Source organism: Urocitellus parryii, chromosome 11 (assembly GCF_045843805.1).
Source record: "Urocitellus parryii isolate mUroPar1 chromosome 11, mUroPar1.hap1, whole genome shotgun sequence".
Classification (NCBI taxonomy): domain Eukaryota; kingdom Metazoa; phylum Chordata; class Mammalia; order Rodentia; family Sciuridae; genus Urocitellus; species Urocitellus parryii.
This window is the reverse complement of record NC_135541.1, coordinates 75,118,366-75,142,610: the sequence shown is the minus strand read 5'-3', so window position 1 is coordinate 75,142,610 and position 24,245 is coordinate 75,118,366. Positions and strand designations below refer to the sequence as shown.

The window sequence follows — 24,245 nt, the reverse complement described above, 5'->3', positions numbered from 1 at the left end:
ATATTAAGAAAACACACATCCCAATAAAAATGGGCAAAAGATTTAAACATTTCATGACAAAACAGCAAATTAGCCCATGAAAAGATGTTCAACATCATTATTTATTAAAGAAATATAAATTAAAACAATAATGAGATACCACACTCCATCTATTACAATGACTAAATTTAAAAAGATTGACCATGCCTGATATTGACTAGGATAAGACGTACAGGAACTTAGATTCCTACTTGCTGGTGGGAGTATAAAATGGCACAACAATTTTGAAAAGATAAGCAGTTTCTTTTTTTTTTTTTTTTTTTTTTTACACAACAGGAATATTTATTATAAAACTGATTATGTTAATAAAAATATATTGGAGCGTGTCTGAGTCAACATTTATTTAGGTACCTGAGATTTTAATCGATAGCACTTTTTATTTATTTATTTATTTATTTTATTTTATTTTTATTTATTTATTTATTTTTTTTTTTATTGGTCGTTCATAACATTACATAGTTCTTAATACATCATATTACACGGTTTGATTCAAGTGGATTATGAACTCCCGCTTTTACCCCGTATACAAATTGCTGTATCACATCAGTTACCCTTCCATTGATTGACATATTGCCTTTCTAGTGTCTGATGTATTCTGCTGTCTGTCCTATTGTCTACTATCCCCCCTCCCCTCCCCTCCCCTCCCCTCCCCTTTTCTCTCTCTACCCCTTCTACTGTAAATCATGTCTTCCATTTGTATTCTCTTGACTTACCCCTCCTTACCTCTTATATGACATTTTGTATAACCCTGAGGATCGCCTTCCATTTCCATGCAATTTCCCTTCTCACTCCCTTTCCCTCCCACCTCTCATCCCTGTTTACTGTAAATATTCTTCTCAAGCTCTTCGTCCCTACCCTGTCCTTGTTTACACCCCTTATATCAAAGGAGTCATTTGGTATTTGTTTTTTAAAGATTGACTAGCTTCACTTAGCATAATCTGCTCTAATGCCATCCATTTCCCTCCAAATTCTATAATTTTGTCATTTTTTAATGCAGAGTAATACTCCATAGTGTATAAATGCCACATTTTTTTTATCCATTCATCTATTGAAGGGCATCTAGGCTGGTTCCACAGTCTTGCTATCGTGAATTGAGCTGCTATGAACATCGATGTAGCAGTGTCCCTGTAGCATGCTCTTGTTAGGGCTTTAGGGAATAGACCGAGAAGGGGAATAGCTGGGTCAAATGGTGGTTCCATTCCCAGCTTTCCGAGAAATCTCCATACTGCTTTCCAAATTGGCTGCACCAATTTGCAGTCCCACCAGCAATGAACAAGAGTGCCCTTTTCCCCGCATCCTCTCCAGCACTTATTGTTGTTTGACTTCCTAATGGCTGCCAGTCTTACTGGAGTGAGATGGTATCTTAGGGTAGTTTTGATTTGCATTTCTCTGACTGCTAGCGATGGTGAGCATTTTTTCATGTACTTGTTGATTGATTGTATGTCCTCCTCTGAGAAGTGTCTGTTCAGGTCCTTGGCCCATTTATTGATTGGGTTATTTGTTATCTTATTGTCTAATTTTTTGAGTTCTTTGTATATTCTGGTTATTAGGGCTCTATCTGAAGTGTGTGGAGTAAAGATTTGTTCCCAGGATGTAGGCTCCCTATTTATCTCTCTTATTGTTTCTTTTGCTGAGAAAAAACTTTTTAGTTTGAGTAAGTCCCATTTGTTGATTCTATTTGTTAACTCTAGCGCTATGGGTGTCCTATTGAGGAATTTGGAGCCCGATCCCACAGCGTGTAGATCATAACCAACTTTTTCTTCTATCAGATGCCGTGTCTCTGATTTAATATCAAGCTCCTTGATCCATTTTGAGTTAACTTTTGTGCACGGCGAGAGATAGGGATTCAGATTCATTTTGGTGCAAATGGATTTCCAGTTTTCCCAGCACCATTTGTTGAAGATGCTATCCTTCCTCCATTGCATGCTTTTAGCCCCTTTATCAAAAATAAGATAGTTGTAGTTTTGTGGATTAGTTACTGTGTCCTCTATTCTGTACCATTGGTCCACCCGCCTGTTTTGGTACCAGTACCATGCTGTTTTTGTTACTATTGCTCTGTAGTATAGCTTGAAGTCTGGTATCGCTATACCGCCTGATTCACACTTCCTGCTTAGTATTGTTTTTGCTATTCTGGGTCTTTTATTATTCCATATGAATTTCATGATTCTTTTATCTATTTCTACAAGATATGCTGTTGGGATTTTGATTGGCATTGCATTGAACTTATAGAGAACTTTTGGTAATATCGCCATTTTGATGATGTTAGTTCTGCCTATCCATGAGCAGGGTATGTTTTTCCATCTTCTAAGGTCTTCTTCTATGTCTTTCTTTAGGGTTCTGTAATTTTCATTGTATAAATCTTTCACCTCTTTTGTTAGGTTGATTCCCAAGTATTTTATTTTTTGGGGGGATATTGTGAATGGAGTAGTTGTCCTCATTTCCGTTTCAGAGGATTTGTCGCTCATATACAGGAACGCCTTTGATTTATGCGTGTTGATCTTATATCCTGCCACTTTGCTGAATTCATTTATTAGCTCTAATAGCTTCTTTGTAGACCCTTTTGGGTCTGCTAGGTATAGAATCATATCATCTGCAAATAGTGATAATTTAAGTTCTTCTTTTCCTATTTTTATGCCTTTAATTTCTTTTGACTGTCTAATTGCTCTGGCCAGTGTTTCGAGGACTATGTTGAACAGAAGTGGTGAGAGAGGGCATCCCTGTCTTGTACCAGATGATAAGCAGTTTCTTAAAAAGTTAAATATATGCTTTTCACATGGTCCAGTCATTTCTCTTATAGCTATTTATCCAAAAGAAATGAAAGTATATGATGTTCATACAGTATCTTGCCTATGAATGTTTACAGTGGCTTTACAGATGATATCTGACCTACAACGGTTTGCTCTAATGATTTTCTAACTTTATGGTGGTGATATGGTGTTCAGTAAAAACAGTTCATTCAGATTTTGAATTTTGACCTTTTCCTGGGAAAGTCATACGCAGTGTGATATACCTTCCTGATGCTGAGCAGCATCAGTGAGCCACAGCTCCTAGTCAGCCACATGATTCCCAGGGTAAGCAACTGATAGATGTTCTACAGTGTACTGTTATTAAACCGGGGTGTTCAGTAGGTGCATCAAAACCCTTTTCAGTTTATGATTTTTCAACTTACCATGAGCTCTGAGGGCCCTGAGCACAGCAACGGAAGCCTGAAAGTTGATGTGAACCACCATGGCGAGGAAGCCCCAGGGTTTATTGGGACAGAACCCCATCATAAGTCAAGGCACATATATCTGTAATAGCCCCAACATGTAAACATCAAAATGTTCATCAACAAGGGAATGAATAAACACACTGTTGTATATCCCTATGATAGAATACTACTGAGTAATGAAAACAAATTAACCAATAATATATGCTACAACTACTGTGAATTTCAAGATAATTTTGTTAGTGAAAGAAGCCAGATAGGGAGGAGTATACAATGAATGATTCCATTTATGTAAAACTCTATGATATTATGTATAGTAACATAAAACATGGTCAATGATTGCCTGGTGAGGCGTGGTTGCAAGGAGGGGCAAAAGGAAGGGGTTACATGGGGAAACTTTTGGGGTAAATGGATATGTCCATTGGTTGTAAAATGGGTTTTGCAGGTGTGTATATGTATTTGTGTATCAAATTATGCAGTTTCAATATGTGTAGTTTTTGATAATTATATATCAATTATATCTCAATAAGGCTCTTAGCAATTGTCCCCAGTTTTAAAATCCTTTTTCATTTTATTCTTAAACATAGCATTACTTTTTCCTATGCAATGAGGTAAACTAGAAGATGGAAGCCTCAAGACCATTAGTGGAATCCAACAGGGCCAACAATAAATACGTTTCAATACTAAAGTCAGAAAGAACTTTAAGTACCTTGGGGAGGATAATAATTGACCAAATAAATGTAGCAAATATTAACGTTCCTATTAAAGCATACAGCAGCATTAAGCACATTGTGTAACCACTGCCAATGTCCATCTTCAGAATTTTTTCATCATCTCCACCTGAAATTCTATCTCTTTTTTTAAAAAATATTTTTATTTTAGTTGTACACAATACATTCATTTTGTTTATTTATTTTTATGTGGTGTTGAGGTTCAAACCCAGGGCCTCGAGCATGCTAGGCGAGTGCTCTACCGCGAGTCACAACCCCAGCCCCTGAAACTCTATTTCTTAAATGATAACTCCTGTTAAATAAAATTTGTGTTTTTCATGCCAGAATACAGTTCTTGAACATACTGTAAGGAATAACTTTTAAGTAGATTACAATGATTTTGACAGTGCTTTCCATCTCTGTTGTGGTGGAACAGAAGGTGTCAGACTTACTTTGCTGCAGGAAGCTTTACAGGTTGGGGACTGTGATCAGAATTTGGACTCTGCCATTTCTCACACACACTGGTATTGAAGAAAAGTGGGTGAGGTTTTATGAATGACACATCGCCACTGTCACACTACTGGAAAAACAGCCCAAACTGCTTGCCCCACAAATAGTGGGTCAATTGTGATATCTTTGTGTGGAAAGAATGCCCTAATTATGCTTACTACCTCCAGACTCAATTAGCCAATCATTTATAAAGCATTTCACTTTTCTCTTTATTTGCTTCCTCCCTCTTTCCTCAAGTTCTATCTCCCAAAGTCACTGGAAAACTCTTACAAAGTTAATTAGCAATGTTGCACTTTTCCTTTTCAATCTGCCTTAGTCATTTCTATTCCAGGATGGCTCAACTATGGCGAGATATTTGGGTTCCTGTTTTCAAGCAGGTTGCCACACCTGGTAGGGTGATCTCTTTTGTCAGCTGGAATTTGGCAAACAAAGCTCTCACACTAGGATTCAGAGAAATGAAACCAGCCCTAGGTGTGCACAAAAAAGCAATGGCAAGAAGTGAGTGAAGTTTTGGAGGTGGTAGAATTTGACCTGGATACTTGGGGGATCTCTGAGTTTCAGCTTCCTCGCCTCTAAAACGAGTACGAAGTCCACCTAAAAGTACTTTGGGGCAAGTTAATTGGATAACCTTCAGCAGGCATATAGTGTAATACAGTGCCATGCTCACAAGCCAGAGTTGAATGTTCTGTTCCCTTCCTCATCGATCAAATGAGTTCCGGATCAGAAGAAAGGGAGGGTAGGGAAAAAAAGAAAAAAGAAAAAAAAATGAGGCTCCTTTGAATTAAAGAACATCTGTTCCCATACAATCAACTCCTGATTCAAAGAGGTCCCCTGATGTCAAGGACCTGAAAAGCCCCAGGTTTTGCACATTTTCCAGCTTAAATTTGGCCAAGAACCTTGACCATTTCTGAAGTCAGACCAACAGGTGTGGGAGGCTGCCAGGTGAGGAAGGAACAAGCCCTCAGTGGAGGGCCTCCGTTTTTCTGGCATCTGGGTTCCCAGGTTGTTCTTGGTGTTTGCGGAGGGACCCCGCCTTCTTCCATCTGGGCTGCTGGGATCCCGAGAGGAGGCAGACAGGGATGGCGGTCAGCCTCGGGCCAGTCGGGCTGGGTTACGTCTGAGCTCCGAGGGCCCCCAAACACAGCAGCGGAAGCCCGAAAGTTGCTGTGAACCACCGCGGCTCGGAAGCCCCAGGCGCCAAGCGCGGGGGCGGAGGAGCGTCCGCTTCCAGCCCGCGGGGCCGGGCCAGGAGGAGGGGCCGCTTCGTCGCGGGCCTCGGTGGCGTGAGGGCTGGGGCGGGGGCTGGGGCGGGGGCCCGGGCCCCGCGCAGGGAGGGAGGACGGCGCCCGCTGCCCTTCAACTGGCCGCACCGCCCCCTCGCGGGAGAGGCGGGAGGAGGCGGCCCTCCATTGGTCGGGCTCGCGAGCCAATCCCCGAGAGCCCGGGGGGAGCAGGCTGGGGGCAGTGCGTGCGGAGCTGCGGTGCCGGCAGCGAGAGAGGCGGCCAGCGCGACTGCGAAGCGCACCCGGAGGCTCCAGCCCGACCGAGTCTGCGAGGCACCGCCCGCGCCCCACCGTCGAGTCCGGGCGCCTTCTTCGAGGCCCAAAGGAGCGAGATCCGAGCATCTCTCTCGCGGCCACTCCTCCGGGCCAAGAGCCGGGAAGCCGAGTGCGAGAGACTTCCGAACCCCGACGCAGCCTCTTCCCGCCATCCGAACCACCATGACCCACTTCAACAAGGGCCCTTCCTACGGGCTTTCGGCCGAGGTGAAGAACAAGGTATGACCGGGACGGGTGGGCGGTGAGACCCTGCCCGGGGCACCCCACCAATTGGGGACGACGCTGGGCTGTGAGTCGTCCGGAGTGCCTTAGCCCTCTGGCTTCGCTGAGAGGGGACGTCGAGGCGGCCTGAGAGTTGCTTCGTGTTCCCGTGGCGTCCTGTCCCCAGGCGCTGGCTCCCGGGCTCTCTGCTGGCTTTGTTCCTGCGCCGAGGGCCGGGACTAGCGGCGGGCTGTGGGCTCCCGGGTGTCTGGAATCCCGCAGCGCCGGCCTCTCTGGCTGCGGGGGCTGTTCGGTGGCTGTAGGTTGCGCCCCTTTGGGAAGAGGGCGCTCCTGCGTGGTCCTTCGCTCTTAGGCGGGGCCAGTCCGCGCTCCTGGGACCCAGCTTGCAGCCGCTGGCTCCCCCACCGTCCGCTGGGACCCTGTGCCTCCTCCCACCTCGACCCCCTCCTTCCCCACCGAATTGTGTCTTGAGCGAAGTTAGGCCGGTTACGTGGCCAAAGGGGGCCCCTCATTGTTCCTCGCCATCTCCTGGGGCGGGAGACCTGAGCGTAGCGTAGACCCCTGGGCTCCTCAGAAGATCGGGAGCCGATCCATATACCTTGGGGCAAATTATTTCTTCTGTAGAAAACCCAGACAAAGCCTTGAGAGCGCCGCTTTGGGAGTGGTATCTGCTGTAGACTTGAGACTTTTTGTAAAACCCTGAGAAGTTTGTAGTACCAGAGACTGTCGAAGATATCAAAGAGTATATTTGTGGGTTGCTTTTGTGAAGGGTTTATTTGCTGAAGCGGGTTATAGTTTGAAGTGTCTGAGATTTGGTGACACTCAGCTTTGCCTCTGAGCATAAGAAGGCGTCGGGTTTATCTTTGGGACTTTTGGCCTGGGAAAGAGATGAGAGGCGTCCCCCTCCCCAAATCCTCTCCTTCCTTCCTCCCTGCCTGCATTCCAAGCCCATGACATAAGGGGTTTCTGGGGGGAGAGACTAGCCAATCGGCGTGGAACTGCGCACAGACCGCTCATTGTCTTCTTTCTGCTGTTCCGGCCAAAGCGCCACAAAGGAGGGCTGCTGTGGTTTAATTCCCATTAACCTCCCCGGAGCCCAGGCATGTCAGGATTGCCACCGCACCGTCCCACCGCTGGTAGAATACACTGGCGCTGGCATAGCGGTAAGGTCCCAGGGCTGCGGGTGTCCGCAGTGTGAATTACAAAGAGGTAACGGAGCGCACCGTTGTCAAACCCAAGCAAGAATTGTGAATCTTCTCTCCCACATTCTAATCAGCCAATAGATTTTGAACAATCTTTGAAACAAGGAGTTGATTTTTGAATCCCGTGTATATAAAGTTGAATTCTTTAGTTGTTTTACCTTTTCAAATATGTTGCCCATGTTAGAAAACATTTTTTTTTTCTAAGCTGTTTTGTGAGCGGTTCTTTTATGATTGAGTACTAACCTCATCACCTCATCAGCTGAAAACTTTGGTAGGAAGGTTCAATACTTAGCGACAAAGTTTACAAACCAACTTTAGGAAACCTTTGAGGGAATCAACATGTCTAAAGTGTTGGATGCAACCCCCTCACTCCGTGTATACACTAATTTTAATTCCTCTGGTGATTTTCCAACTGGGAGCAGTTAAGCCTCTTTACCTTTGTATTGTAAATAAGGTACTGATAACTTTGGCTGTCCTTCAGATGATTGACTTCTTGGATGTTAATATCCAAATTAGTTTTCTTTTTGCTGACTAAGGTAGCAGATTCTGTCCTTCTACTTCTTATTGAGCAGACCCCTAAGAAATGCACAGGCTGGGGCTAGATCACTATAATTATAAATGTTTTTAAAGAATAAAAACAGTAAAACCTCAGTTTCCCGAACCTTTGGAAAATTAGTTATAAAGGTTGTGGGATTATCCCTTTAAGCACCAAACCCACTTTTTAATAACCCCTTTCATTAATGTGGTCCTTTCATACAGTATCCTTTCATAGGAAGTCTTTTGATCTTAACAGCAGAGCAACCCTGTGAGGTGGGGAATACTGCTGGGATTATCCTGCATCATTACAGATCAGGATGCTGAAGCTCAGAAAGGGTGTGATGGGCTCAGGATCACAAAGTTGGAATATTCTAAGAATTTCAATCCTAAAAACTATGTCTTAGTTTAGTGAAGGACTTAGACTTGTTCTACCACAAGTTACTATTATTTGCCCCTTCTCCCTATTTTGGTTGTACACCTGTCATTTCTGGATATTGTGGTTAATTGTGTAGTGCTATTTCTAATCTAGGCAATGGAAACCAAATATCCATGCTTGCTACGCTTTTATGTCAGGTGTTGCATTTCAACTAATGGTTTAGGACTGTTGGATAAAAGAGTGGCTATGTAGAAACATGAACGTTGACGTTGCTTGGTTTGGGCACCTTTCAATTCCTTCTTGTTGCTTGTTTATTGCATAATTCATGTGTTGATTAAATGTCAGACTTATTTTTCTTAGAAACCTCATTTAATGAAGGAAACAAGCATAAACATCTTGGGGAGGCAATGTAGACTTTGAATCAAGCAAATGTGGGTTCTAGTACCCCCCCCCCCAACTTACTGCCTTGTATGGCATTGGTAAATTGTTTATGGTCATCTGGTTTCCTAAACTGTAAAATGGGGAGAAAAATAGTTACCACCCCCAAATCACTGCATTGTTGAGGTGCATCTGACTTAAGTTTTAAGTTATTTAATTGCTATATTGTAACTAATAACTCAGTAATGGAAAATTAGTTTCAGTATTACATTAATTGGATTTGTCTCTGCCACTTCTAAGGGTCCAGTTTATATTAATAAGCCTTGATCTTCATGCAGTTTAGCTGTGAAAGCAGTTCATCAATGAATTAAAGGAGGCTTTGATCTTAAATATTTTTAATCAACATCATTTCAGGAAAAATCTTTAAACTTGAGACATTTTTCTGGTTGAGTTGATGATATCTAGCTGAACATACAAATTAACTTTTTTTTTTTTTTAATGAAGTAAGAAGATGTTGAAACCAGTCCAAGAAACTTGATTCCTTTAACCTAGAATATGTACAAAGTCTCTTTTAATAACTACAAAAGAAGACAACAACAAAAGGACCAATACTTTACAATCTACAAAGTACCATAAGAAGACCAAGGAGAGAGTAGAAGCTTTTCAGATCATTTCTTGGAGGATGAAAATACTCATAAAGTGATATGCTTTATATCATGAAAGTTGAGCCAGGCCCTTAAATGCTTCTTGGGGCTTAAATACAAAAAAGAATCAGCTCTGTGCCTAATAAGCTATGAAAACAACAACAATAACAACCAAATGTAAAATGTTCTCAGGAGAAGCACAACATTTCCTGACAGTTGGCTGTAAACAAATGTTGGAGTCAGGGTATGTCCAAAAATTGAAGATGCAAGGAAGCATGCCTTCACCAGTCAGGGCCAATGTTACAGGAACTCTTCTTATAGGTCTCAGGGAAAGTAGAGAAAATAAATTGGGGTGGAAAGAATTTTGCAGGGGACCTCAAATGGCCTTTCCTCAGTATGTTTTCGGGGAGGAGGCTAATTGAAGTGTTTTAAAAAAATGAAATTGGATTATACATTCTTACAGTCTTCTGTTCACATGAAATATCTTATTTGAGCAAAGTAGCTGCTTGCAGAACCTTGTTAGTTACAAAATTATATTCCTAACCACCTGAAAACCACTTTGGAAGACATATTACTCAAGTGTTAAGTCATTGCAGAACAAGTTAAACAATCATAGAGTAAGTGTTCCTTTTATATTAATAAACTGGTGCCCTACAAGGTCCTCCCAGCTGTCTGCACAGCTGAGAGTGAGAGTAAACACAAAGTGACTCCAGCTATAAATTATATCTTAAGGTGGAGTGCCAGTATCCATTAAAAAATTGCATAGAATTAAAAAATGTTTTGTTTATTGTTCATCTCTTTCCACTAGAGATATTCACTGATATATTTCAAGATCTATATTTTAGAATATAATCAGGCACATGGTAGTTGCTCAATAAACATTTGTTGGTTTAATGGATTTATCTACCATGAAAGGAATTTGAGATCTTTAGAAACTAAAAATTAACCCTGTTAAAGTATTCTGCATAAGACGATTCTATAGTGTATGTAGGATACTTTTGCAGGTCACAATAATTTTTATAGCTTGTTTTTCTTAAGCATTTCATTTTAAGATTACATTGACATTTTGTCACTGATAATTCTGTCTTTGTTGCTGATTTATCTGGGTTCTTTCCTAGACTCCTCAGTTAGGGAGAAGTGGTGGAGGGCCCTTCTGCAGGGCAGTCTCCCAGAGGACTGCCAGAGAAGGGATTTCCCAGGTCAGGATCTTTGCTCCAGGCAGGGACTGGCCATTGAAGTTTGTCTGCTTGAGTTTTGTTGTTGTTTGTTTATTTTTTAACCTGTTTGGATCAAAGCAGATAAAGAATATACACTTTGCTGACATTTGAAAAGGTGTACTCATTCAGACTTTGGAATTTTAATGAGGATCCTTGTGCTCAGTGTCCTGAGCTTTTTGTATTCCCCGCTTTGTAGAAATTATACTTTCTGCCTCTATCCACTTTTTTTAGATAGATTTCAGAAATAGGCATCACAGTGAAGACATTCCTGATACTACTGTCCGACAGAGATAATATACTGTTTTTTCTCCTATGCCTGTTTCTCTTCCAGGTGGTAACACAAGAATTAGTGAGTGGTTACCCACCCCCAACTTACCCACCCCACTTAATAATGAACTATGATTGATAATATCTGACTTAAAAAACACAATTGAATGGGTTTGTTTGTTTTTCAATGTGTTTTTACCCTTTTATCAAAGAGAGTGAGCAAATGTTATACATTCCTTCATATCATGGCTAGGTGGTAGTGGGAGAAAGCTTGTCCTTAGAATTTTTGGCAGGTTCTCCTTTATTCTAGACATTAGCTTCCTATGGCTTGTGTGTTGGTTTTCCTTAATTCTGAACACATTTTCTAGCTATAAGTGAACTCTTACTGTTAATCATGTTTTCTTGTACCTTTAGATTATTGTTAAGGATTTCTGGAGCAGAAATCAGGCAGACTCAGGCTTATACAGTTTTTGAGGTCCTCATTGTAATAAATGCAAACATATCTTGCAAGCTTTATGAAAATAAAGCACACCTGTAATCCCAGCTATTAGAGAGACTGAGGCAGGAAGGTTGCAAATTTGAGGCCAGCCTGGGTAACTGAGTGAGACCTTGTCTCAAAAAAATAACAAGGGCTTGGGGTATAGGTCAGTGGTAAAGTGCCCTGGGTTCAGTTGCCAGTACTGCAAAATGCGCACACACACCACCATCACCATATGAATCCCTGTGAACTGGAAGATGTTATGGCTGCTCTCATCCATTGTTCTTGTCAGTGGCTATGAACACAGTCACTGTGTGGGAATCCTGGAACACAGTCACTGTGTGGGAATCCTGGTTCTGTCTTGATGTCGTCTTTGGGCCAGTGACAACCAGTGTGTGTCTCATCTGTGAAGTGAATATATGGTAATGCTCACCTTGACAGGGTTGTTGGGAGAAATAGATAATGAAGATAATTCATTCAAAGTGTTTAGAGTAATGCGTGGAACCAAAAATGCAGATCATATAAAAATAACCATTGTTCAACTTTGCTGGCTGGCTGCCTCTCTGCTTATAGGTTTTGTCTTGTTTTCTGAGCTTTGTTTATCTTGCAATTATTGATGCTATCTCCAGAAGCTGAACATTCATTTTCAGATCTGTTGTATCTGAGTGAGGCTTCTGGCAGGTAGAGGACCAGTGAAATGGTGTTTCACTTTTGTGTCAGGAATGTGATCTGCCCTTGTCGTCCTTATCCAGGACTTTACTACCTGACAGCTTATGATGCATTTCACAGTGAAATCCCAGGATCTCTGCTAGTGCTTCCTTCTGTCCACATTGCCCTTAACAAATGGAACTTTCTACAAAGCCCGAGTCTTTGATTTGGGCATGGTAATCTTCTGCTTTTTTTTTTTTTTCCCTAAAAGGTTGATAATCTTTCATATCTTGATTATATAGGGCTGTTTTCCTTCTCAGCTTACTGGTAAACTTTTTGTACCTTTGAGTGTTTGCATCTTGCTTGTTACTGGAAGCTTTCAGTTTTAAATGTTTTTATGAAGCCAAAGTCTCTACCTCAATGCCTGTGAAGCAACTCTATGCTTAGAGAGTACATTCCTGGTTTGCCTTCATGAGGCAGGGAGGGAGATTCCTCTGTATCTTCTCTCTGCCCCTAGGACCGGGAAGTTTAGGGTGTGGCTGTGACTCTTAGTTACAGCATCTGCAGTCTCTGGGAAGATGGGGAAATTGTAGAATCCCTTTGTGTTAGCAAGGACTTTTCTGGCTAGTCCTAACCTAAGCATGGATAGTTACTTCCCTGTCTCTTCTTAATAATTTTTTAAGGGAAAAGTAGCTGTGAAATAGCTGGACTGAACTGAGATTCCTGCCTTGTTTCTTCTCTGAATCTTTGGACACTGGTCTTTCCTTCTTCTTTATCTGCAGCTTCTCAGCCCTCCTTGGTGCTGCACAGGCTGCACCAGTGGCTATAGTATAAGCTTCATTGTTGCACTTTCCTCTCTCCTTTTGTTTCACGTGGGAGGAAATAGGAGAGAAAATAATGAGTTCCATGTGTGACAAATCTCTCTTACTGTTGGTTAATTCAAACATGTGATTCTACTTTGAAAGCAAAAATAGCAACAACAATTATATCACACTACTGATCAAGTATAGAAAGCACACGTGTACAGGAAGCCTCATATTGTGAGCTTTTGGGGATCCCTGCCCCAAAGCAGCAGAGCTGGAACCCTTGGGCTGCTCCTCAGTCCACATGTGGCTAGATGCCTTCCCCTAAATGGGAATGCTCTGAAGTTTGGTCCTGGTTTACCCTTACCTTTCTTCAGAGACCTGAATGTTGTATTAAAAACCCTTCACTACCCACTGTGTTCACACACGGGCATGTACCTTGCCAGCCAGCCATTGTGTGTGTGTGTGTGTGTGTGTGTGTGTGTGTGCGCGCGCGCGCGCTGGGAGTTGAACACAGGAATGCTCAACCACTGAGCCACATCCTCAGCCCTTTTTTATATTTTATTAGAGACACAGTCTTGCTGAGTTGCTAAGTGCCTTGCTAAGTTGTTGAGACTGGCTTTGAAAACTTGTGATTCTCCTGCCTTAGCCTCCCAAGCTGCTGGGATTACAGGTGTGAGCCACCTTGCCTGGCCAGCTTTTCATTTTCAACTTTCTTCTTTGGTTTTAATTTCTTTCCCCTTCTCTTTATCTTTTCACAGGTTGTGGAACAGCCTTTCCTGCAGTTGGTCTTACAGAATCTTCCAACTATGTGACAGGAGGCTACTTTTTAGAGGGATTAGTCTGAGACATCTCTGCCAAATAATCTTATGAGCTTTTGAACCATGCTGGCAAAGACCTTTGAGACTGCAGATTGAGGTTGGCTGAATCAGTGCTCTTTAACTTGGCAACATGTTCATATGTGCCTGTTCAAAGTATCCACAGTGATACTATGTATCAATAGTGGTAGCCACTTTATTGTTACTATTATTTTTGCAACAGTGTCTCACTATGTTGCCCAGGCTAGTCTCTAACTTCCTAGGGATCCTCCCACCTCAGCCCCCCCTCCCAGTAGTTAGAGGTGTTTTGGGATCTGCTCTCCCTTAATTTCTTCATGAATTGAAAGGAGTTTTTGCTCAGCCCCAGAGCCTAAGTGGACCACTCTCCCTGCGTGTTGTTCTTAAGATTTGCATATGGCACAGTTGTGGAGTTCCTGCCTAGGCTGGGCAGGGGGCTACAGGGGTTTGGTGGGGATGGAGATGGGGTGGGGGGAGCAGCCAGTAGTGGAAAAGACTCAGACTTTGGAGCCAGATCTGGGTCCAGATTCCTGCTGAGCCTACAACTTTTGGACAGGTTACCTCTGCCTGTCATCTTCCTTGCTTATGAAAATCTTTCTTTGTATCATCATTTTGTGAATGGAATAATTGTTGTAAAAAGTATAAACAGTGCCAAAATATAAAAAAGAAAAAAAGAAAAAAAAAGAAAAGAAAAAGAATCTTCTCTTTCTCACCCCACCCAACCACTTATATAACTGAGTTATCAATCATTTTAGAAACAGAATTACAGTCTGTTTGAATTTTCAGCATTTATTAACCACATCCCTATTGGTGGATATTTCTTTCAAAGTATTTGTGCAAAAGTGTAGAACTCTGGACCTAACACTTTGGTGTCATTAGGTATTATCAAATTGCTCTTTTGGAAAATCTATTTATAATTATTATTAAGGATGTGAAAGAGGAGAAAGATCTCCTTGGATGATTTTTTTTTTAAAGTCCAAAATTATATCCAAGTGGCCTTGTCAAAGTTTAAGTCTCTTGCTTTTTTTTTTTTTTTTTTTTTTTAATGCCTTGAGTCACTGACATCTCTAATCCCTGCTCCATCTCACCTCTATCAGATTTATGTGGGAGCTGGCAGTGGGAAGGGGTGAGGTTATCTCCTTTATAGATTATTTGATAATATAAATAGTTCTTAAAGTGGAAAGCTTAAGGCAGCATCAAAATGGCAACCAAACAGTTTGGAGTAATTGGCTTTTATGACATATAGTCAGTCCTCCATCTTTGAAGGTTCTACATCTGTGGATTCAACCAAATGCAGATTGCAAATATTAAAAACAAAATAATAATTTTAAATGTACAAACTTCCCCCTGATTATTCCTTAAGCAACACAGTATAACAAATGTTTATAGAGGGGCTTGTAGCTCAGTGGTTGAGCACTTACCTCACATGCATGAGGCACTGGGTTTGATCCTCAGCACCACATTAAAAATAAATAAGATAAAGATAAAAATGTTTATAGAGCATTTACATCGTATTGGGTATTATAAGTAATATAGAAATAATTTAAAGTATAGGGGAGGGAGGCTAAATGGAATTCAGAAGTCAAGCACCTGCTTAGCGTACATGTACAGAGGTTATGTGGAAATACTATTTTTATTTATTTATTTTGGTTTTGGAGATTGAACGTAGAGATGCTTTACCTTTGAACTACATCCCCAGCCCTTTTTATTTTATTTTATTGTGAAACAGGGCTTTGCTAAGTTGTTTAGGGCCTTGTTAAGTTGCTGAGGCTGGCTTTGAGAATTGCTGTCTTTTGAGGGGAAAGAGAAGAAGGCTGGCTTTGAACTCGTGATCCTCTTACCGCAGCCTCTGGAACCACTGGGATTACAAACTGCACCACTGCACCCAGCATAAATACTATTTTAATTACTGCCTTAGGTAAAGGACTTGAGCATTGTGTATTTTGGTTTTCATGGGAAAGTTGTGCTGGATCCAATCTCTCCTTGATACTTAGAGACAGTTGTGTTCAATTTGAAGGAGGAAATCTTTCCAGTATCTGGTTAGAAATGGCCCAGTGAAGCATAGATCGGACCGTGTTGACACTCACCAAGTTCTTAGTAGAGTACATGGATTAACCCTGCCGTGTGAGTGCCATTAGTGATGTCTGGTTTATAGCAAAGAAAACTTGGTATACAGTGGAAATCAGATTTTTAACCCAAGGAAGCAGTTTCCAGAGCCCATATTCCTAACCATTTTAATCCTAGGCCAGAGCTCAGGGAGAATTGACATCTTTTGAGGGGAAGAGAAAAAGGGTACTTAATCTGGAGAGAGCAGACCAGAGGGTGAAGCCCCAAGAGAGTATCCTTTAACAAAAGGCTGAGGAAAGAAGAGATGGAGGGGCCCCCTAGGAAGCACTGGTGCTGCAGGGAGGCCAGGAGGACTGGAAGCGGGTTACTGGAGGTGTCTGCTGAGCAGTCACTGGTGACCTTTTGAGAGATCATCTTCAATGGAACAGATTTCCAGAGTGGTTAGGAGGGAATACTAAATGAGGAAATGGAAGGAGTTGGCATGACATAAGAGAAGCAGGTCCGTGTTTGAGGCTAGAAGCAGGTCAGTCAAGATGGGTTAGCCGGGGCCTATAGGAGAGTCAGTAGAGGGAAGGGCTCAGTACAGACAGGGTAGGAGCAAAGAGCAGAGGAACAGGGTTAGCAGGGGAAGATAAAGAAGAGGACTGTGGAAACGCAGAACTGATGGAAATAGAATGTGTCCTTTGCCTTGCTGTGTTCCTCTTCTCATGTGAAATGGAGGTGTTACTTGGCTCCTGACCTTGGTATTCTGGAGCAAATGAGGTCAGCAGCAGGAAGAGATGACCTGGGCTAATGCCTGCATGGAGTGTGTACACTGTTGATTCTGCAGCTTCTCTCTGCTGAGTCCTATGAAGGCCGCTTTGTAGCCCGGATACTTGTTCTCTCTGCCCATTGACTCCCTTGGCTCTGGTTGTGGAAGGGATGGGAAGCTGGGTTTATCATGTTGGTGCCTGGTTGTCTATTGTAGGCCTTTGCCACATCATCTCCTAGAGACCTTTGTATTGGGCATAACATGGATGGAAGGCACAGTGCTTCTGGGGAACTCATTCTTTCCTCTTTCATGTTTTCAGATTGCATTACAATCATGTGAAAAGTGGAGTTGCCCTTACTATTGATGCAGGGTCCTTCATCGGTGACCTCTCCAGCTTCAGGACTGAAAAGGGAGCCTTGTTCAGGCTCCCCACTCTCCCCAGGAACTCTGTAAATCTTATAATTTATTATTTATTTATTTGTCTTGGTGGGTAAGAAGCTTAGACAATAGGATGCCTCTAACCTATTTGGGGTAGCATTGGTGTAGGACTTGGTGGCATACAAGTGTGTGAACCTTAACACTGATTTAATCTTTTTTCACATGATACCATTAAATAAAAATAAGCCCCAAAGCCCTTTACTTAAGGCCTCAGAAAGTATCTTGTCTTTATATACCATTTCATAAGTAGAGTACAAATTTAAAAAATGGGAAATTCCATCCTACTATTTAATGGAAACTTCATATCTTTAATTTTTGTGGAGGAAAAAAATGTGGTGTTATCTTGTAGAGTTAATATATTTGCAATACTTCTGTGTAATTCCACTAGTAGCATCTGTCCTGCATTTAAAATGAGATGTTTCAGCTCTGTAGCTGATTGTTTGTAAAGCCATCTCCCTCAAATGGATGGACTTCTTTGTAGGAAGCCAAAAAGGCATTCGTGGTCTTAGACCTAGATCTGGGTACCTTAGAGGAGTTCCAGAATTACCCAGGACTGACTGAAGTCCTGTGAGACCCTTTTCTTCTTGGCCTCCCCACCCCAACTTGTCCTATATGTAGCTCACGGTAAGGGAGTGGTATGGTGTTCTGGCTCCATTTCCTGGTGGGCTGATGGGAGCACATGGACTGGTCAGTGATATGGGCATGTGGAAGATTTCCCAGATCAACACAGCTGACTCCTGGGCCCACAATGGTGAGGTGGACTTCATGTCCTCCTCAAATCACAGTTGACTGTGAGGACCCATACTCAGAGGAGCTTCCTGAAGAATTGTTGAGGAATGAATATATGAATATTCCAAAGATACTGACATGGTGCAGCCACCACGTTCCAGAGTGACTTCAGTCCTACCATGCACCGAGGGTCCTGCTGAAGCATCAAGTGCTTGGGAATCTAGACAACAGCCAAAAGCTGGCACCTCTAGCTAGGAATGTGGTGTATATTCTAATGGTAGAACAAAAAAAAAAAAAACAAAACACAACTTGAAGAGCATCTCTGTTTTCATTCACTTTAGCTATGGGGCTTCAGCTAGGTCCTTTCAGTAGAATCTTACAGATTTCTAAAACTCAGGACTGGCCAGCCTTTTTACCAGAGATTCCTTCTCCAGCCTTTGCAAAGTTCGTCCTCCCACCTGTGCTCCTTTGGCACTCCCAGGGTATTTCTTCATTCCTCTTTGCTTTTAATCCATTTCCCTGGAATTTCTACATGTTTATCTGGGTCTGTCCTTTGTGGCATTCAGAGTAAATCAACTCCCACTTCTGTATGGCTTACATCTAAATATTTAGATGGTAGTTAGTCTGGTTCTTCTACCCCCTCCAGGTTCCTTCTAGGTGGTATATAGCCACCTCTGGTTAGTCGGTTTCTCCTAGTGGGCTGTATCTTGATTTTTCTAATCCTTTTACTACCCAGTTTGATTTTTCTGGAAATTGATGTCAGTTTGTCTTTGTCCTCTTTTAAAATGCATTTCTCAGAATGGACCACAGTAATGCCACAGATACCGTTAACCTAGCAGGTATGGTGGGGTTAACTCACTTCCTGTGTTTGGCTACAAAGCATTAATTCCTTTTGCTTTGGTCAATGTAAGGACCTGGTGAGGCAGATGAGGCATCTTCCTGCAGATGGAGTGTTCTAATCCTTGCTCTGGCGAGTGGATTTCCCTTTCTGTAAAGTAGGGTGATAATAGTGGCATAGATTTTACAGCTCACATCCCGCTCTCACACCTGTTGCTTTTATAAATAATGCTTTCCTTGAATATCTCATGGAGATGTTGGGATTCAAGCAAATGATACAAGCAAAGAGTTTGTAGCTGTACAGACCAATATATAGCATTAGTTCTTGAAGGCAGGGATGTTTTTAATGTCCTCGATTCACTGAGTTATTATGTGAGTTGGCTTTTCATTGCTGTGATAAATGCCTGAGAAAAACAACTTAACACATGATTTACTTTGTCATATGGTTTGAGAGGTTTCAGTCCATGGCTGGCTGACTTCATTGCTCCTGGCCTAAGGTGAGGCAGAATATCATGGCAGAAGTGGGGGCAGAGGAAAGCTGCTTACCTCCTGGCAGTTAGGAAGCAGAGAGAGAACAGGAAGAGTCCAGAGACAAGATATAGTCACCTATAGCATAACCCCAAGTTCCTCCTACTATAACTCGGGCCCACCTTCTACAGTTTCCGTCACTTTCCAGCAATGCCATCAAATTATTAAGCCACTGAGGAGGTTAGAGCCCTCATGATCCAGTCATTTCCCCCAAAACTCCATCTCTGAACATTGCTGCTTTGGGGGACCAAGCCTTCAACACATGAGCCTTTGAGGGACAATCCAGATCCAACCCATAACACATAGCTACTTCTAAAACTTGGGGGCAGGATTTTACATATATCTTGAATAATTTATTATACTAAAGATCTTTCTGATTCCCAGGTTCTTTATGATTAGTAATTATACCCCAGAGTTTCCAAATCATTAGTTACCAGAACAGAAGAGAACAGACCTAAAACCAGGCCCCCCTGGTCCATATCACTTCATGCTCTTCCTACCTCAACATAGCTCAGTGGACCTGGTGTTTCTGAAGGATCCGACTTCTGTGAGGACTGCTATGCTGGGCTGGAGGAGCGCAGTAAACATAAGAGACTCTTATCAGAGAGTGAAACAAATGTGTCCTTATTGATCCATCTAAGATTACTAGATTGGCAGATCAAGAAGATGTGATGTCAGTAGCATTCAAATGCAGATTTCTTTCTGTAAGGAGATAGCTCTTTTGAGTCTGAGGCATTTCCCTAGTCAGGTGACCCTATCAGTGGGTAAAAACTCACTTATGAGTACTCATTGTGCATAGGCATGGGCAGGATTTTACATATATCTTGAATAATTTATTACATTAAAGATCTTTCTGATTCCCAGTTTATGTTTACTAGTTATACCCCAGAGTTTCCAAATCATTAGTTAACAAGACAGAAGAGAACAGATCTAACATACCTGTTCACTGCTTTTTGGTGGAGGGGGGAAACAGTACACAAGTACCCGTCCCAACTTCAAAGACAGGACATGGGCAGGTGTTCTTGGGCATGCTCTGTGTGCCTTGCTGGCTGCTGGTGATGTCTGCTGTTCACTTGCCCCCCGCCCCCCCCCCCAGGAGTCTGCTCCAGGTCAGCTAGACTCTTTTCCTGCCTGTACTAGAGACCCTTGTTTTGGGGTAGGGAGGGAACAGGTCCCTCTTAGGTTCTTGTGATAGCTCTTTATCAGGATTCCTTGCAGTGAGCTGTTCAACATTCACATCCTATAACTATTTCTAATAGTCTTCTGGGAATTCAGAAGACTTATTTCCTCCATACTTATTCCCTCTTTGTTTAGTGTTGAATGTTCAAAATTCACTTTAGACAGTGTAGGTTCTCAGCTTCATAGTCTGAAGGTTATTTTCTAGAGAGAGGACAAAAGTTGACCTTGTTTTGCATTTTTCCTACTTTTTAAAAATATTTGTTTTAGGCATTGCACCAGCCTTCCTTTTAGATTATTTTAAAACTTTAACCTCTTGTAAGTTTCAAGTGTTTGTACATCAGGTGTTTTATAGTTGTTTGCCTGTAATAGGTTGGAGCTGGACTGTTCCCCAGAATTCTCATGTGCTAAAGGCTTGGTTACCAGCATGTGAAATTATTGGTAGGTGGTAGAACTCTAAGCAAGTGGGGCCCAATGGAAGAAAGTTGTGTCAGTATGAGTGTGTCCTTAAAGGGTTTGTTGGGATGCTGGTCCCTTCGTGTACTCTCTCCCTTCCCAGTGAGCACTTTTCACCACTGTGTTCCCCATCAATAGGTTCTGCCTTGTCACAGGCCCAAAGGCAACAGGGCCCAGTGACTGTGGACTAGAACCTGTGAAACTGGGAGCCACAATAAATCTTTCCTCCTTTTTTTAATCAAGTATTTTGTTATAGTGACAGAAAGCTGACTAATACACTGACTTTGTGTATTTAGAGGAAAACAATCATGCTGGTGCCATGTGCAGATACCTTGATCTGAAGTTATGCTATGCCTTTGAAGAAAAGGCCTGTCTCTAAGGTGCTCTTAGCTTCACTCTTGTTTACCTGCCATAAGCAGAATTTTCTGTGGTTTTCAAATATCTTTAGCGTGTTCACACCAGAGAATGACTAGGATCCTGTAGTAACCATGAGAAATGCATTTGCTGTCTCTCCTGACATTGTCCCAAATGTAAAGTGATTTTCCTATAGAATGCCTACTCTCACTCCCTGTAAGATTTTAAACTGCTTTTAACAAAGAGTTCATCCTTTTCATGAGCAACAATCTTTAAAAAATGAGAATTTGGGATGCAAAGACATTCTAAGTAGAGAGACTGGGTGTATATTCAGTGGCAGGAGGCTTGCTGAGCATGAGCAAAGCCCTAGGTTTAATCCCCAGCTATGGGGGTGTGGAGAGGGAGTGGTGGTGGGGTGGGGGATGCCAAGACAGTTGAGGAGAGTTCAAGCAAAGACAGAGAAGCAGGCAGGAGAATCCAGAAGGTCCTTGGGACTGCACCGTAGAGAAGACCAGCATCCCAGCTGAGCTTGTCTGTTTGATTGTAGACAATAAAGTAAACTGGTTGTAGTGGGATTTCATTAACAGAAAGCTTTGTGCCTCTGTTCTTAAGCTAATATAAGGGGAGGGTATTAATTCTGAGATGTGTCACATGCTGGGATGGGCTCCTTTACCTGTAGTGGCCCTGGAGCGATGATCACTGTTTTTCCCCTGGGTGGAAATAGGGTGACCAGGGTTAAGTTACTCACTTTGGTCTCAATGGAATTGGGAACACAAATTTTTGAAATCTGACTTCAACATGTGATCTTTAGTCTGTTGTAGCCCCGATGAGAATACCTAAAAATATTTCGAAGGGCCTGGTGGCCTGACATATGCCTGTAATCCCAGCTACTCTGAAGGCTGAGGTAGGAGGATTGTGAGTTCAAGTTCCAGGCCAGCCTGGGCAAGTTAGCAAGACCACATCCCCCTTTCCCTAAAGCAAAGGTTTATAAGATCTATTGTGGGAGATATTTAAGTAGGTGAGAAATGTTAAAGCTTGTCCTTTGTCCTTGCAGTAAGAAAGACAAGTGATAATAAAAAGGGTGGCAAGGGGAATCTGATATTGAGGTGGAAATCTATTTGTTACCTAGTTTGAGATTGTTCCTATTTTAGCCTGCATTATCCTCTTCTCCCTTTATTTTAAATATCTTTATTTTTTCAAATTTCTTTAACATACCTTCTTTATCTTTTTTATAGAATGGAAGCTTTCAGGGCAAGAGCTTTGCCTTTGAACCATGCCTTGTATGTACTAGCCATTTGAATGAATGAAGGACAGAAAGAATTAGTAATGGAGAGAGAAGTTGCAAGAAGAATCCAGGAGACACTAGAAAGATGCTGAAATTGAGGGGAATTTTATTTAGAAAGGTTGGGAAAATGCTGACTGATCCTAGTAGCTCAAAACCAGGCTGTCTCATGAGATTGCGAGACTGTATTGTAATCATCAGAGACAGTAACCTGGAATTGTGATTCTAGGTTTTAATAAGCTCTTTGATAAGAATACACAGTGAAAAGGAATATATAGGTTGACCCTCCATATCCATGGGTGCTTTGTTTGTGAATTCAACCAAGCACAAATCCAAAATACTTAGGGAAAATATTGTGTCTATACAAAACATGTACATGCCTTTTTTTCCTTGATGTTTGCTAAACCATACAGTATGCCAAATGTGCATAGCATTTGCATTATGTTAAGTTCTATAGTAATTTAGAGATGATTTAAATATATAGGGTATGCATAGTTTATATGTAAACACTGTGCCCTTTTATTTAAAAGACCTCAGCATCCATGGATTTTGGGGTCCACTGGGATCCTGGAACAGTTCCCTATGGTGGATATATATGATAAGTAGTGTTAATTGTTCAGTCCACTCTAGAATGTTCCTGAGTGTGAGTGAGGCCGTCAGACAGTTCTTGTACATGAGAATCATCACCCTGCCTTATGCCAGCCATCTTTTTACTGAATGGTATTTTCATTGAATGCTTTCTACTTAGACCAAGAAGCACCAAAAAGCAGTGTAAGAGTCGTGGCTTCAGGTCAGTTGTTGAAATATATATATTTTTTTAATTTGTAGTTGAGATATTTTTGAAACTTAGTTACTTAGTTTCTCCCCTTTAATGTGTCTCCCTTTTTGAGGATTCTGAGAAGGAAACTTGCCCTTTAGTGCCAGGAAGACTGTTTCTTAGTAACCAGGGATCTGGTGTGTCTCCTACTATCAGGAAGTACAAGCCCTTGGGACTTGTGTTTTTGAAGAGGATCTTACGCCAGTGCTGTTTAATATGCGATGAGCTATAGAAAATATCCATGGTCAGGAAGACGTGGCCAAAGGATACCAAGAGAAGAGAGACCAGTACATTTTAATTATTCTTAATGTTTTCTTATCCTTGTTTTCATTATCACTGTCCCCAGGAGTAATTAATAATTTAGATCTTTTCCCCAGTTGCCTCCCAGCCCTGCCAGATTTAACACAAAGGAATAATATTCCTTTATTTGGAGGGTGCCAAGCTTTTTATAAAATCTGATTTTCTTTTCACCATCCACAAGGACCAGTTTGGGGCCACATTTAGGGTCAGTATCACCCCCAAGTTAAGCTGGCTGAGAATGCCTGCTCTACATTCTTATGAGCTGTTTAATTTTCTTTAAAAATTAATGTTATTTTAGAGCTCTTAAAGATTAAGTGAGGGAGGTCTAAAGAAAGGCCAGGCAGCTGGAAATGGCTGATTTGCATTTGAACTGAAGCATGACTCCAAACCTGTGCCATCCTGAGAGAGCAAACTGCAGAGGCTGTGAGGAAACCAGAAGCCCCCTGGGGTGAGCCCAGGACCTGCTGAAGCCTCAGGAAGAGTAGGAAGGACAGTTGGCACTGCCACCGGAGTGAGAGCAGAACAGGCTAGCACTGAGTGACAGGGAGGATGGTCCACCCATCCAGTGCTCTGAGGCCTTTCCCTTGGTTTTCACCTTCTTGGTCTTGAGGGTGTTTGATAAGAGGAGGTGGGGGAGCTTCAGTGAGGAGCCTTCAGCACACATGTGGAGCACGCTTTGACATGAAAAAGGTTGGGAGGCACCTCTGTGGAGAACTTGTGAAGGAAAAGTGGGCATGTAAACAAAGGGGCTGCTGTGGACTTGTTGCTTGGACTCAGGCTGGAAGTCTGAGAAAGTAGCTTTGGAACTTTAGGTAAAATAAATCTTGAAGAATAATGAAAATAAACAGCTCAAAGGGTGACTTTTTTCCATTCAAA

General features: G+C 42.1%; 1 protein-coding gene across 1 annotated transcript in view; it reads left to right on the top strand.

Moving 5' to 3' along the window:
- Positions 1-5,918: 5,918 nt before the first annotated feature.
- Positions 5,919-24,245, top strand: part of Cnn3 (calponin 3) — a 28,765-nt gene continuing 10,438 nt past the window's right edge. The window contains exon 1 of the mRNA XM_026409614.2: positions 5,919-6,245. Coding sequence (XP_026265399.1) covers positions 6,189-6,245 — 57 coding nt within the window. The 5' untranslated portion in view covers positions 5,919-6,188. The remainder of the gene's footprint in view (positions 6,246-24,245) is intronic.